The 12,492-nt window shown below is 50.7% G+C and overlaps 1 protein-coding gene across 1 annotated transcript in view; it reads left to right on the forward strand.

Moving 5' to 3' along the window:
- DAG1 (dystroglycan 1) overlaps window positions 1-12,492 on the forward strand; it is a 55,592-nt gene that overhangs the window by 26,912 nt on the left and 16,188 nt on the right. Inside the window, exon 2 of the mRNA XM_074152663.1 lies at window positions 11,791-12,200. Within this exon, the coding sequence (XP_074008764.1) occupies window positions 11,919-12,200 (282 nt within the window). The 5' untranslated portion in view covers window positions 11,791-11,918. The remainder of the gene's footprint in view (window positions 1-11,790; window positions 12,201-12,492) is intronic.

A 12,492-nucleotide genomic window follows, 5' to 3' on the forward strand; every position in this document is an offset into this window, starting at 1 on the left:
CTCTGTTAGTGTCTTGTCTTTTAAGGGGCTCATCTCTGCTTTTTCATTTAAATCAATCTTCTTGCACCAGAGTAGTTGGGAAGCAGATGGAGCTGTGAAGCCACGCACTGTCCTTCTGCCTCGGTGAGCTCGTGCTGTCGGGGATCTGTTGCTTTTGGGTTTACTACCTGAATGAAAGGCTGGCCAGCTCGGGCCAGAGGTTATTGCGAAGAGCAGACAGTTTTACTGAACCAGTCCAGCCCTTTGCTCCCTGGTCTCCAGCGGGAGGGGCAGGCACCTCTAAAAATGTGCACCTGCGGGGAGAGGTTATCAGTTTGTTGGTTTTTGGCGACTCCTGAATTTCTCCTGCAGAAATTAAGAAAATATGGTGCCCAGCTGGAAGCTACGGATCTTCAGGGAGTTAATTCCTCCTTCAGAAGCTTTCTCTGCCTCTGTGGCATGGGAGCAATGCTGCTTGGTTTTGTAGCTTTCCCATTTTATGCTTGCTGGTTAAAGATGGAACACTTATTCTGCCAAGAAGCATTAAGAATAGCTTTCATGAGAAACATGGCAAGTTGCAGGTCCGCAGCTGATGCCCTGGCTGCTCTGCATAAATCTCTGGGTGGTAAATATATTTAAATGAAGAGCTACGGCAGCCTTGCTAGGTTGAGTAATAAATCAGGGCTCAGCAACTCCATAAAGTTGAATCTTAATGCCTTGGCTTGGAGCTGTAGGGTGGGGCGGTAAAGCTGATGGAACGGCAGGATGTTTCTAAACAGAATGTGCTTGCCCTTAGTTACGCTGCCACAAAGAATATAAATGATGCTGCATACGTAAGTGAAGTGCTGAAAATGGCTTTTTGTTGGGGTTGCTTGCCTTGTTTCATGTGCCCTTTACATCCCTTTGGTGGCAGCAGCAGATCCTGTGTCTGGCAGGGTAGGGGAGAGATCCTAAGCCTTGCCTTCCAGTCCCGTGCTTAGCACTGAAGCCCTGGTGCTGTGACATCAGCCCGTAGGAAATTATGGTGCTTAAACACTTTCAAGGTCCTTCTTGAAATATTTCATTATCTGAGGAATTTTGTGGAATACCCAGAAGGTGATTATAAACCCTTGGAATGTGGCTGCCTCTCCATAAAGCAGTCCCGCCAAACAGCATTTTGAGGTGACTCTTGAATACAAAACCTCATCAAGATTTTCTTCTTTTTCAGCTTTGGACTTGGTTCCTGCAGGCCTGGGGCTGTTTGTTCCTCATGCTGGAGGAACACCTGCCCCAGATGCCTGCTCTGGGGTTCTCCAGCATTTTGCTGCCTGCTTCAGTACCATTAGTGAAGCCAATACTTGCCTGGTGGCTGCCATGCTGGCATCTCCTAGGGAAAGAAGCCGGAATGCTGTTCTGGTGATGAAAAAAAAAGTAGTCTGCTCTGCCATTGCATGGCCAAAACATGGGCAGGGGTCCTGCCACAAGCCGTCTGGCCAGGCTCAGGAGTTCTGCCAGAGCTGGAGCTTCAGGAGGGTTTCCTTCAGAACAGGATTTGGAAGTATGATCAGGTTTCCTAAGAAGGGGATTGGTGGGACTGCCCTGCCCGTCAGTCTGTCCTTCATCCCTCTAATAGCTTCTGCTTGCTCATTTGATGTAAAGAGCTTTATACCTTTTTTATTAATAAATAAAATATAATAATAAAATATAAATAAAATATAATAAATATTTTATTAACAAATAAATAAATTAAAAAATAGGCAGGAAGGTAGGTGGGAGAGTTTTGTCTAAAAGGACACACCAAAACTCTCCTCTGTGCGACTCGTGCAATGTGTGATGTGCTCCGAAAGCCAGACTGTGGCAGAAACTCCAGGGAAATTTCCTGCCTTCCTAGATGTGGGAGTTTATCCCTCAGGGCCTTTCTCTTTTTGTGTGGACTCTTTAGTAGTTAAAAAGACAAAAATGTCCAGTGGAAGCTTCCTCTCTGATTAGGATATTTTGTCGTTTCTCTTCCGTGTGGATTCTCTGAAGCCTCATCAGGGTTTCTGTTCAGCCTTTAATTCAATTAAAAAATCAAGCAAGAGATCCAAATCTTTTTAGCCTCATTGGTTTCAGTGCTCATGACTACGTCTGAAAAGAACATCTCCTGCGAAGTACAACAGGGCAGCTTAGGGAGGAACTACTTTTCTGGGCTTCAGCTGAGATTTCAGGTGCTGCCGGAGGCTTATGGGTGATCTTGTCCCTGTGGAGCACAGGGTGGAGGGCTGGTGCCTTGGTTTGTACCCGTTTCTGAAGCAGCAGCTTTGACAGAAACCTGCTTTCCAGCCGGGTGACTTCTATCAAAGGTCGTTAGCTGGTGTGAATTAGACTCAAAACAGCTGGTGGATGGTGAGTGATACCAGGGGACAGGACACACAGTGGTGACTGTCACGCCAGCTGCTCTTGCACATGTCCTTTGGCGCTGGCTGGGGAGCGACCTGCCCGCTGAGGAATACGAGATGGGGCTCCGATGCCTCGTAGTCCTTGCATTTAAAAAAAAAATATGACGCCTTGTGTCTTGCTTCCTGCTGGTTTGTGCTTTCTCTGTTGTGCCTCAGCTGTACTTTCTGGCTAGAGCTGCTGAGGGGTCCTCTAGATACCTCTTTAGGCTGCCTTTGTTAGAGTTAATTTTGCTATTTGAGAAATCATCATTTGTGCCTTTCACAAATGGGGATGGCAGAGACACAGTCTGGGCTCTTCTTAGTATAGTTGGGGAAGGCAGAGGCTGATCTTAGTATACCTGAGGACTTGTATTTTGGTACAGAAATCTATGGTAATTTTAAAACTATATGAAGCTTGGCATTGTCCCTGCAAATCCACATGAAGACCAATTGGGACCCCCATGTAAATCATTTCTAGAGAGTCCAGACTTTAGTGAACACCAGCTGCTATGCTACAGTGAGCCCATGGACGGCCAGGGAATTTATCTCGAGTCCTAAATCTTCTACCTCCAATGTTTCTAGCAATGAGCGCCCCTCAAATCCACGTGCGGCGTCATGGGGACTGGTCCCCTGCCTTCGTGTATGCTAACCAGGGAGATAATCGTGGTCCAAATTGAAATTGCACTTATTTCTCAGAGTGGTGCTTTGGTCTCATCTCTGTCGGCTGCCCACCCAGGCGCCACTGCCAGCCTGGGTTTCCTCTCTCCTGGGCTCTCCCGCAGGATGGCTCCTGATAAAACGCTGTTTTGTAAGGCCACTGTCTTCACTTCAGTAGTAACTTCTCACAAATTCAGCAAGATATGAAGCTTCCCTGACAGAAGAGTAATCTAGAGTCAAAAATACCTATTTTATCTTGCTGCCTTGAGTTCTGGTTTTTACTAAATCTTGGAAACTGATAAAGCGTTTGTATGCATTTATATATATACATGCCTGTCGTGTTTGTCTTCAAAATACGCATTTTTATGCATGTTTTGCATAAAAGAGCTCCTTTCATGCAATCCATCCATTAGTATAGAAGGAGCTCTTAGCCCCATCTTTTTTTTTCCTTGTGTGTTGTTTGGGTTTGTTTTGTTTTATTTTGTTTTGTTTTAAACTTCTGGTTTAATTTCCTGTGGATTTTAGTACCAGCTTTAGCTTACATTCCCTCAAACATAGAATTAAATACTAGGACGTTTACACTCCTGCTCTGTTTCCAGACAAAACCAGGAGTCACAAGTAGGGTTTTGAGGGGCTGGCTCTGGCTGACAGCACCCTGGAAACCCACGTGAAGGCAAAGCCGGGTTAAGCTGCGTGCCCTTAGGCGGACAGACCCTTGCTCTGCCCCGCTACAGCTGTATATTTAGCCTATATGCCCTTTCCAATAACAGCCGGGAGAAGATGCCTGGAGAGGAATGCGAGTCATCGTTTCCCTGCATGCCGTCCCGGGATCCTGCTGTCTGTCACGAAGTGCTGCTTGAGCCAGAAACGCTGCCTTGGTAACTCTGCCTTCTATAAAATTGTCCTGTCCCGTCCCATCCCACCCATATTTTTTTTCTTTAACCTTCATGATGTTTTAACATTCGTGTTCTCAACCCCGTTGGGTCCTGGGGGAAACTCATCTCGTTTGGGTTTGAACCTGGTTCAGGTTAGTTTGGCTTCTGGCCTTTTTATTAGAGGAGAGCGTGGGCTCTTGTTCCCCATCACTTCATGCCCCAGTGGGTCCCAGTTTGTTCTCCTCCAGACAGGATCCATTTTCTACTGCTGATGATCCCCATTTCCCCCCTCTGCCAGCCTCCCCCAGAGACAGGGCTCACTCAGAGGGTGCAAGCAGTGTCTAATGCGTGAAGCCATTCTCAGAGTTTATTTGGAGTCCTCTACTTCTTGGTGGGTGTTTATGTCCTAATTTGCTTGCTGCCAGCAGCCAGGAAAATGGCGGTTCTACCTGACTGCGATGTTTGTAATTACAGGGGAAAAAATGATCTCTGAGGCCTTCTAAATACTTGGGGAGATAATATCTGAGTTTCCTTTCAACTGAATGCACTTGAAGATACGATCTGGGTTGGCTGTCTGGGAATAACAAAGTGGGAGGAAGGGATTGATTGTGGTTGCTGAAAACTTTTCATCAAAGAGTCAGAATTCTCGCCCAGCCAAAATCTGCGGCTGCCGGTCACTGCCGCGGCTTGAGCATGGGGCAAGTGGCACGTGCGGGCTTGCAAGGGGCCAGGCCAGCAAGGATTGACAAGCCGGGGGACATCCGTATGGTTTTCAAGCAAAAAGCATCAGGTCAGCATGCGAGTGCCTAGTGGAGAGGTGCCTGTGGGTACCATAGTCATCGTCTCCTGCCCCGCCAGGGCTTCTGGGGAGGGCACTTGCCTCCAGAAGGAGTTTTATCGCCTCGCCGGGGAACTGTACTCCGCAGGGAAAGAAAAACACTGTGTCTGGCTGGCAGAAGGGCTCTCATGTCCTTTGTGCTGATGCTCTGCAGTGTCCCCCTTGCACAGACCTCTGGGACTGGGGGTCGCGGGGGGCTGCTGGGGCTGCTGCTTCCCCTCAACAGCTCCACAGGGAGCGTATCCTCAGTGATTACCTTCTCCAGGGCAAGAAGTCTTCCCAGGAGCAAAGTCCCCAGCTGAGAAGGGCAGTAGGGTGGTCCAGCTTCTGGGCAGACAGATGCAATACTGGGGGGGTGGGGTGGGGGGGAGGAGGGAAATTCTGCTCTTTGCATCTTTTTTTATCTGTATCAGATCTGCCTCTGCCTTCCCTCTGCAGGAAGTACCGGAGATCGCGTGTCTTAATAAACACAAAAACCTGTGGTCTCTTGAGCGGTCCAGCTTCCCATTGCCGCTCGCTCAGCGTTTCGCCGTCTGTCAGTCATAGCAGAGCCGTCAGTCGGTGTCCCAGGCTGAGGGACAACTGTGAGCAGGTTTTGTTGGCCAAGGGGAGATGTGAGATGCAAATGAGAGGGCTGCGGGAAGGCCTCATCCCTTCTTGCTGACACAAAACTATAGTTTTCAAGCAAAAAAGAAGAGGAAGCTTTCTACTACCTTCCATTAAGCTACAGGACAGTTACGTGTCTCGGTGCTTACTCTAGCAGAATGAAAACCGCTGCGAGGCGTTGATTGCTGTGACCGCTTCCCGTACAAGCTCTGCGAGGCTGCTTGTGGCGTGTGTGACTTGAAGCAACAAGTCAGTGACAGTTCGCAGCCGAGTTCCCCGCCAGCAGGGGGGTGCTGCTTGTTTCCCTGCTTGGCACACATTTTAGCACTGCTGGTTTGGGTTTGTTTGGGTTTGGGGTTGGTGCTTTTTTTTTTTTTTTTTCCCCCTAGATTGTTTTTCAGCGTTACTGACACCAGATGTGCTGGAGACAAGCAATGCAGAAATACAAGAAGGGGCAAGACTGGAAAAAGCGTCTTTTGTGCGTATGTCCTTTGATCTAGATGTCAGTTCCGTTGGGCGTTTGACGTGGTGGCAATAGAGGGTGGGCACAACTGTGTTGAAATGCAATTTTGGGGCGAAGAATCAAGTACAGCTTGGTTTGTACCTCCTGGGCTGATGGCGTGTGGGGTGACCAGCTAACGATGGTGAGCTTCTCAACTGTCTATGGGGGGCAGAGGGTGGAAGGGGCTCCAGGAGCGCTGATCCGGGGCTCTCTAGCCTGAGAAGGCTTCCTCTTGCAGTCCCATCTCTGATGCTGCTACTTGGGTGTTGATGTACGCGTGGCTCATAGGCAGGCAGCTGGGATTGCAGCCTTAAGCCAAAAACTTGGGAATGAACTTACCTTTTAGAGAGGCGCCCCATCTTGGTGTAAAGCTGCCATCCTCGCTGATGCCTGGTTGGCACCATGGGGGATGGGATGCTGTCACTCTGAGCTGGGAGCTGTGGCTAGTGGTGAATTTTCCTCCCTTGCCTTGCCTGTCCCCTTGCAGCAGCTGCGCGCCGGTCCATCTGTGCATGGCGAGCACATCTCTGTGCAGTTTGCCCTCCTGTTACATCCCTTTCCATAGCTCATCCTGGCCATAGCAGTGTTTGGAGTGTGGGTCATCTTCTGCTAAATGAGGTAGGAAATAACCCCCAGCGTCATTTGCAACACATCCCCATAGCTTATAGTGCAGGCTATTGGAGGGGCTGCTGCCTTTGTTTCGGGGTACATCTGGAGCTGGGCAAGTGCGGAAACTCTTACTGTTTCCTAAATTTCACACTCCAGAGTGTTCTTTGTGCGTATAATGTGTCAGGCTTGCGGATTGGTGTGCTCTTAGTCTTTGAGGAGACCGTATCTATAAGTCCATAAACTTCGTGATGGGCTGTTCTGCCCAGACGTGCTGCCTCTGAGCCGTTTCTCCCTCCTGCCCCCTGTCCCCAGACTCCTTTATCACAGCACAGACGTCCATGGAGCAGCAGCCGCCAGGCTGGCACCCTCGGTGCCCGCCGTCGCCTTTTGGAGCGGGGAGCACGTACGGCAGAGTGCCATCTTTGTGTGCCTGGCCGGTGACGCTGGATTTCATCATTCCTCCTGCTCACTGCCTTGACACGCCGAGGCACAGCAGCTGACGGGACTTGCCCAGGGATCCTCCTGTGGAAACACGCACAGGAGATCTTTGCAGAGACAATAGCTCTCTTCTGAAAAGTCGCACTAGCCCTTTTTAGCCAAGGCTGAATTTGCTTCCTTAGAGAAAGGCCACTTCGTTTAACGCTTCCTTTAATGAGGATATTGTTAAATAAGTAATCAGGTAAGTGGGATTCCTCCTAACTCTCCTGAATACGTTCTTATCTAGGGTAGAGAATTGCACAGCAGTTACCTGAGCTTTCTGCATGCTAGGCTCAGTGGCATTAATATGCTGGTGGTGATTAATTACCGCAGCCCAGTGATGTGATTGTGTGCTTGAGCAATTGGATTAGACGCAGCTGGACAGAGACTTCACTTTCACTGGTTCTTGCTGAAGCAATGGTGTAATCAACCAGAGGACGAGGGCTTTCCAGGGCAGCCACACTCCTGCTGCTGGGACTCTTCCCCTGGCCCAAGGCTCTTGATGCTGTGGTGGGCAGAAGGAAAGCTTTCTGGGAAGATGGGTGGCTGGGAGTAGCTACTGTGTCCTGCTCTCAGTCCTTAATTTCAGTCCCATCTTCTGTCTGTGCTATTCTGCGTTCCTGGATAATGAATGTAGAGTGTGTCCTTAACATGTCAGTGCCCCTTGTAGCTGCATGGAGAAGGAGCAAGCTCCAGCGTTGTCTTGACAAGTCAGCATCATATCAAGCCCAGCATCATATCAACATAACTTCACCAAGCAGGCCCAGCTCTGTGTCTGAGATGGGGGTTTGGCACTGGAGATCAGGCATCAACATTGGCACGTGCACTGAGCGCGAGGACTCGGGCAGATGTTGATACCGACTTTGATGTTTCATCCAATGCTCTGGAGGCTCAAAGTTGAGACCAAAAGAGCTCTCAGAAGCAGGAGGATAAAGAGAAAGTCAGTTCTCTCAGAAGATCAGATGGAATGAAACATCCTGAAATTCAGGACCAACCTGAACCTTTGTGTTTGTTCTGCAGAACTGGGCAGTACAGATCCTGCTGGAAGAAGGAGCACTGTGCCATGTAGAGGAGTTGGGGTGGTCTAGCCTTCACTCAGAACTTGGAAGTGCTATCTAAGTCAGTTGGCCCCATGACCTGGTGCTTCCCAGCAGATGGCCACTGCAGAACGCCATCTGCGTTTGGGTTTTGGCCCTGTTTTGAGCTTGTGTGAAATGTTGAGGTTTTTTTTTTTGCTCCTGCAAAGCTCCAGGTCTGTGCCACTCGCTGGTTGTAGATGATGATCCAGAACACTGACTTTTTCCACATACTACTGGGAGGTTGTCTCAAACAAGTCGGTCTGCTCCTGGTAGTACCATGTGAAATGGTTTGGGCTTTTGAACTTGACAGAGGCACCACACAAGTCCCCAGTGCCTGTCCCAGCCTCGCTGCAGGTACCGTTCGCTCTGTTCTGCAGCTGCATGGGGACCTGCAGGGCTGGTGGCCGGCGGACTTGCTGAGCAGGACTGCTGGCTTTTAGGCAGAGGACTTCCTATTACAAAAAGGGTTCTGCCTTGAAGTGATAGGCCACGTGGACCTCAGCACTGCGGGGCAGTGCCTTGTTCCAGCTATCTGTAGAGCTGTACCACCCTGCCTTTCCTCCTTAGCACACAGTGTGAGAGGCTGGCACCGTTTCAGCTTCTGTCAATTGTTTGTTGAGGTGGAGCTGTGTTAAGAGATTATTTTTTATTTTTTTTTGGTGGTGCAAGTTTGTTCTCAGGTCTTCTGTTTTTTTTCCTTCTGTTATCAGCTACTGAATTCTTCCTGAGCTCCTGTGTGCTCCGCTTCCATATGCAGAGACTGTTCTTCTGTAGTTCCCCTGAAATGAAATTCTGAATTTGTGCCACCTGCGAGCATCACACAAGATCTTCATGGCCAGTGCGTGAGTTGCTTGGCTGATGGGGTTGTATCAGATAGCCAGTGTTTGTTGCCTGCTCTGATAATTGTTTCTGAAATGGGTGATGACTTCATCTTCCTCTCCTGCTCGCCACAGATACCAAGAACCAGCTCCTTTCTGCCTAAATACTCCTCTCTATCCAACCAAAAACACCCCAGGCCAGATCACGTCATTTGGCTGAGCAACACAGAGCTGTGCCACGCTCCTGCACGAGCTCTGCTGCAGCCGTGATGGGCCAGGGGCAGAGGCTGGCCTGAAGACATGATGCCAAACCTCTCAGGCATCTTTACAGCTCTCTGTGGTTGTATGCTGGGTGTCTGTCTGTCTGGTTGTCTGGGGTGTTTCTCCTCTGCTGAGGTGAGGAGGCTCAGAGCAGCTCGGAGAAGCAGCCATGTTTCCATGCTGATAGCATCTCGTGGGGCTGCTGGGTTCTGCTGCCGCATTCCTCCCCCAGCGCCCGGCGTGTCTCTGGTCCTGCCTGTACTTGCTGTGCAGGTTGCTTTCTAGCCCCTCGCGCAGCAGGACTTCCCAACGAGCAGGCTTCAGGAGAGGTAGCTCACATACAAGGTGTGTCATCCCTGCAGTGTCCGTACACCAGACTCCATGGAGGCTGAAGGTGGTGGTTCCTCTTTCTGCTTATTTAAGGCACCGTGTAGGGATGAGAGTCCCCCGATTTTCCTGCTCTGACAATCAGTGGCCTCCCCAGGACCTCTTGCAGAAGGCTACTCTATCTCTGTAGCTCATTCACAGCCTGTTGGATATTCTCCACCAGACGTCTGCTCTGGTAGTCTACTTGCTGAGGTGACTCTAGGTTCATCCACAATCAATTGCTGTGTGTGGGATCCTCCTCTGACCATGCAGGGAGCCGGTAGGAGAGCTGTGCCCTGTAGGAAGTGTGACATGTCCTCGCCTTCCCAGCCATTTCATCTTTCGTGATGATAACCTCTAGAAAAGCAGCTCCGGCCTGTCACTCCAGGTGAAGACCACCATGTGCTCAGTTGTCTTTGGGAAGAGCCTGGCTTTGGCTTCCCTGTTGTTTCGTCTGGTGTATCCATGTCCTGGTTGGTTCAGGCAGTCGGAAAGACAAAAACAGTGGGGAAATGGGCTTTCTTCTTGTGCTGGTATCACACCAACCATCCTCCCATCTCTCTTGTGGTTTCCAGCCATGTTATTCTGTCTCTGCTGCCTCTTGCCTATCACTTGAGACAGGTTTTCCGCAACTGACAGTGGTCAGATCAGATATTTGCCTCGTCAATGCTGTAGCCAGGGGTTATTAGGTTCAGCTCATAATTTCCACTACCCACAGCCCTCTTTGCTATCCACAGCCGTGCTTGCTGCGTCTGTTACCTTGGGACGGGAGACATCAACCCCTCTAATCCTCGAACGCTACCTCTCAGCTTCTCCAGAGTGCACGTTTTAGGGTGAGCAACCAAATCTTACCTCTCCTATTATTCCTAGAGTCCTCTGTGGTAGCCTTGGGCTTGCTTCCTGGCGTGGACAGGCCCTCTGCAAGCCCTCGGTGGGCAATACACGTTTACTGGCCACAGCACAGCGGGTCGGCTGGTCTCCTGCTGTCATGCCACCCCGGGAGCTCTGCAAGGGCAAGATGCAGTGGGATTGTCCTTCCCAGCCAGTCTGGCTCCAGGGTCTCTTGGGACGGCATCACACAGCGCAGCTGGAATGGGCTAAAATAAATCAGAGCCGTGCGCAGAGGACTGGGAGCCAGTGGTTAAAGGTTGGACTGGGTTTGCTCAGGGAATTTGGAGCCACTTTTCTCTCAGCCTGGAAAAAAGGAGCTGGTTCAAGACTGAGCAACACCCATGTGGGGCATGCTTGGTCCATGAGTCTGACCTCCAGTCCTGTGGAACCCGCTACCCTGCTCGTTACCACAAATTAGTTATTGAGGGCTGTACTGGCTGCAAACTGAGATGCGGGAGTGGGCAGTGTGGCTTCCCCCGGGTTCCCAGGTGGCTTTGTCCTCTGCCATGATCCCACTTGCTCTCCTGCAGGCAGGCTGTGAAGAGGAACACGGGGGTGCCTACAGACCCAGGACCCCTGTGCGTCACAGCTGAGCGCAGTGTGGAGGGAGAAGCGGCTGGGGAAGCGAAGGAAATAATGCACCGGAGAAAGAGAGGAGAGAATGAAGAGCAGTGATCCAGGGGACCAGAGGGAGGGTGAGGATGGGGAGGAAGCAAAAGAAAGAAGAGAACATCTCCATCTCTCCCTCCTGCTGTGTCTTGGCAGAGCGTGGGGATGGGTGAGCTGTGAGAGCAGCAGGGAGCTGGACGGTGGGTAGCAGTGTGTGCATAGCTTACCCTGCTCTGATTTTTGGGGTGCATGTTGCTGGCCCCAAAATGAAGTCTAAACACACTGGCTAATGCCAAAAGCTGGAACTGAGAAGGGGGCCTGGCTCGTGGGTCACAGGAGCAGAAGCATCTGTCATGCATCAAGCTGTCAAGGTGGCAGCTTTGGAGTGCCAGAGGTTTCTTGGAGTCTTCGCATAGGGTGACTGGCATTTGAAACCACTGGTGCCCAAGCCTGACTTCAGCTTGCCTCGAAAGGTCAGCTATTACCGCTGTGCTCTCCTGGCTTCGGTTGTTTCTGCCCAGGTGCCTTCTCCCTCTTTGTGGCTGTCTCAGGATGCTGTGGCTACAGAGCAGCAAAAACATGGTTGTGTACACGGAAAAGCAGGAGGATCTTGCTTCTCTAGAGCTGCTGTGCGTGAGAAGAGGAGCTGAGAACCTCTTGCTCTCTTTAATGGTAGTGGTAACTCTTTGAGTTAAATCAAAAAGCTGAAACAGCGTGGGTGGCACGGCAGGTGGCCCTCTGTCCCTTGCAAGGAGGTCTGTGTGTGTTAGCTGGCTGGCTTGGATATTGTAATTAATGTGCTGATTGGGTTTCCTTTATTTAATCAGGTTCCCAGGACTCCTAGGATGAGGCTGCTGTGAAGGACTGGCAGATCCCCTGCCTGCGCTGCACTGCCTGCAGATCCCCTGTGGTCCCCTTGCCGGCTGGAGCACCCTCGCCGAGGCCGCCGGGAAGAATGACTGTTGGATGCTTCCTGCAGCCCCCTTTCCTGGGGAGGACTTGGCTCCCCGTGCTGCTGCTGGCAGCCTCTGCTCACTGCCACTGGCCCAGCGAGCCAGCAGAAGTGGTTCGGGACTGGGAAAACCAGCTGGAGGCCTCCATGCACTCCGTGCTCTCGGACCTCCGGGAGACTGTGCCGGCCGTGGTGGGCATACCTGACAGCTCTGCCGTGGTGGGACGCTTCTTCAGAGTCTCCATCCCCACGGATTTAATTGCTTCCAATGGAGAAATTGTCCAGGTGAGAAATCCCATTCCCCCAGGCTTGTTTTCAGTTATATTCTTGCAGGAGTCGAGCTGGTCGCCCCACTGACAGACTGGGTCACGAGGGTGCTGTGAAGCAGCCTTAAGGTTTTGTAGGACTGCAGGAGAAGGATTTTAAAAAAAAAAATTAAAAAAAAATAATTAAAGTCCTCACCTCATCACAAAGTTCCTTCTATAATGAAGAGAGGAGACTTCTCGGGGATGACTGCTTGGGTTTATTGGCAGTATTTAAAGCGTTGAGGTACTCGGCCCCTGGAACGATGGGCACA

This window comes from Numenius arquata, chromosome 8 (assembly GCF_964106895.1).
Source record: "Numenius arquata chromosome 8, bNumArq3.hap1.1, whole genome shotgun sequence".
NCBI classification, from domain to species: domain Eukaryota; kingdom Metazoa; phylum Chordata; class Aves; order Charadriiformes; family Scolopacidae; genus Numenius; species Numenius arquata.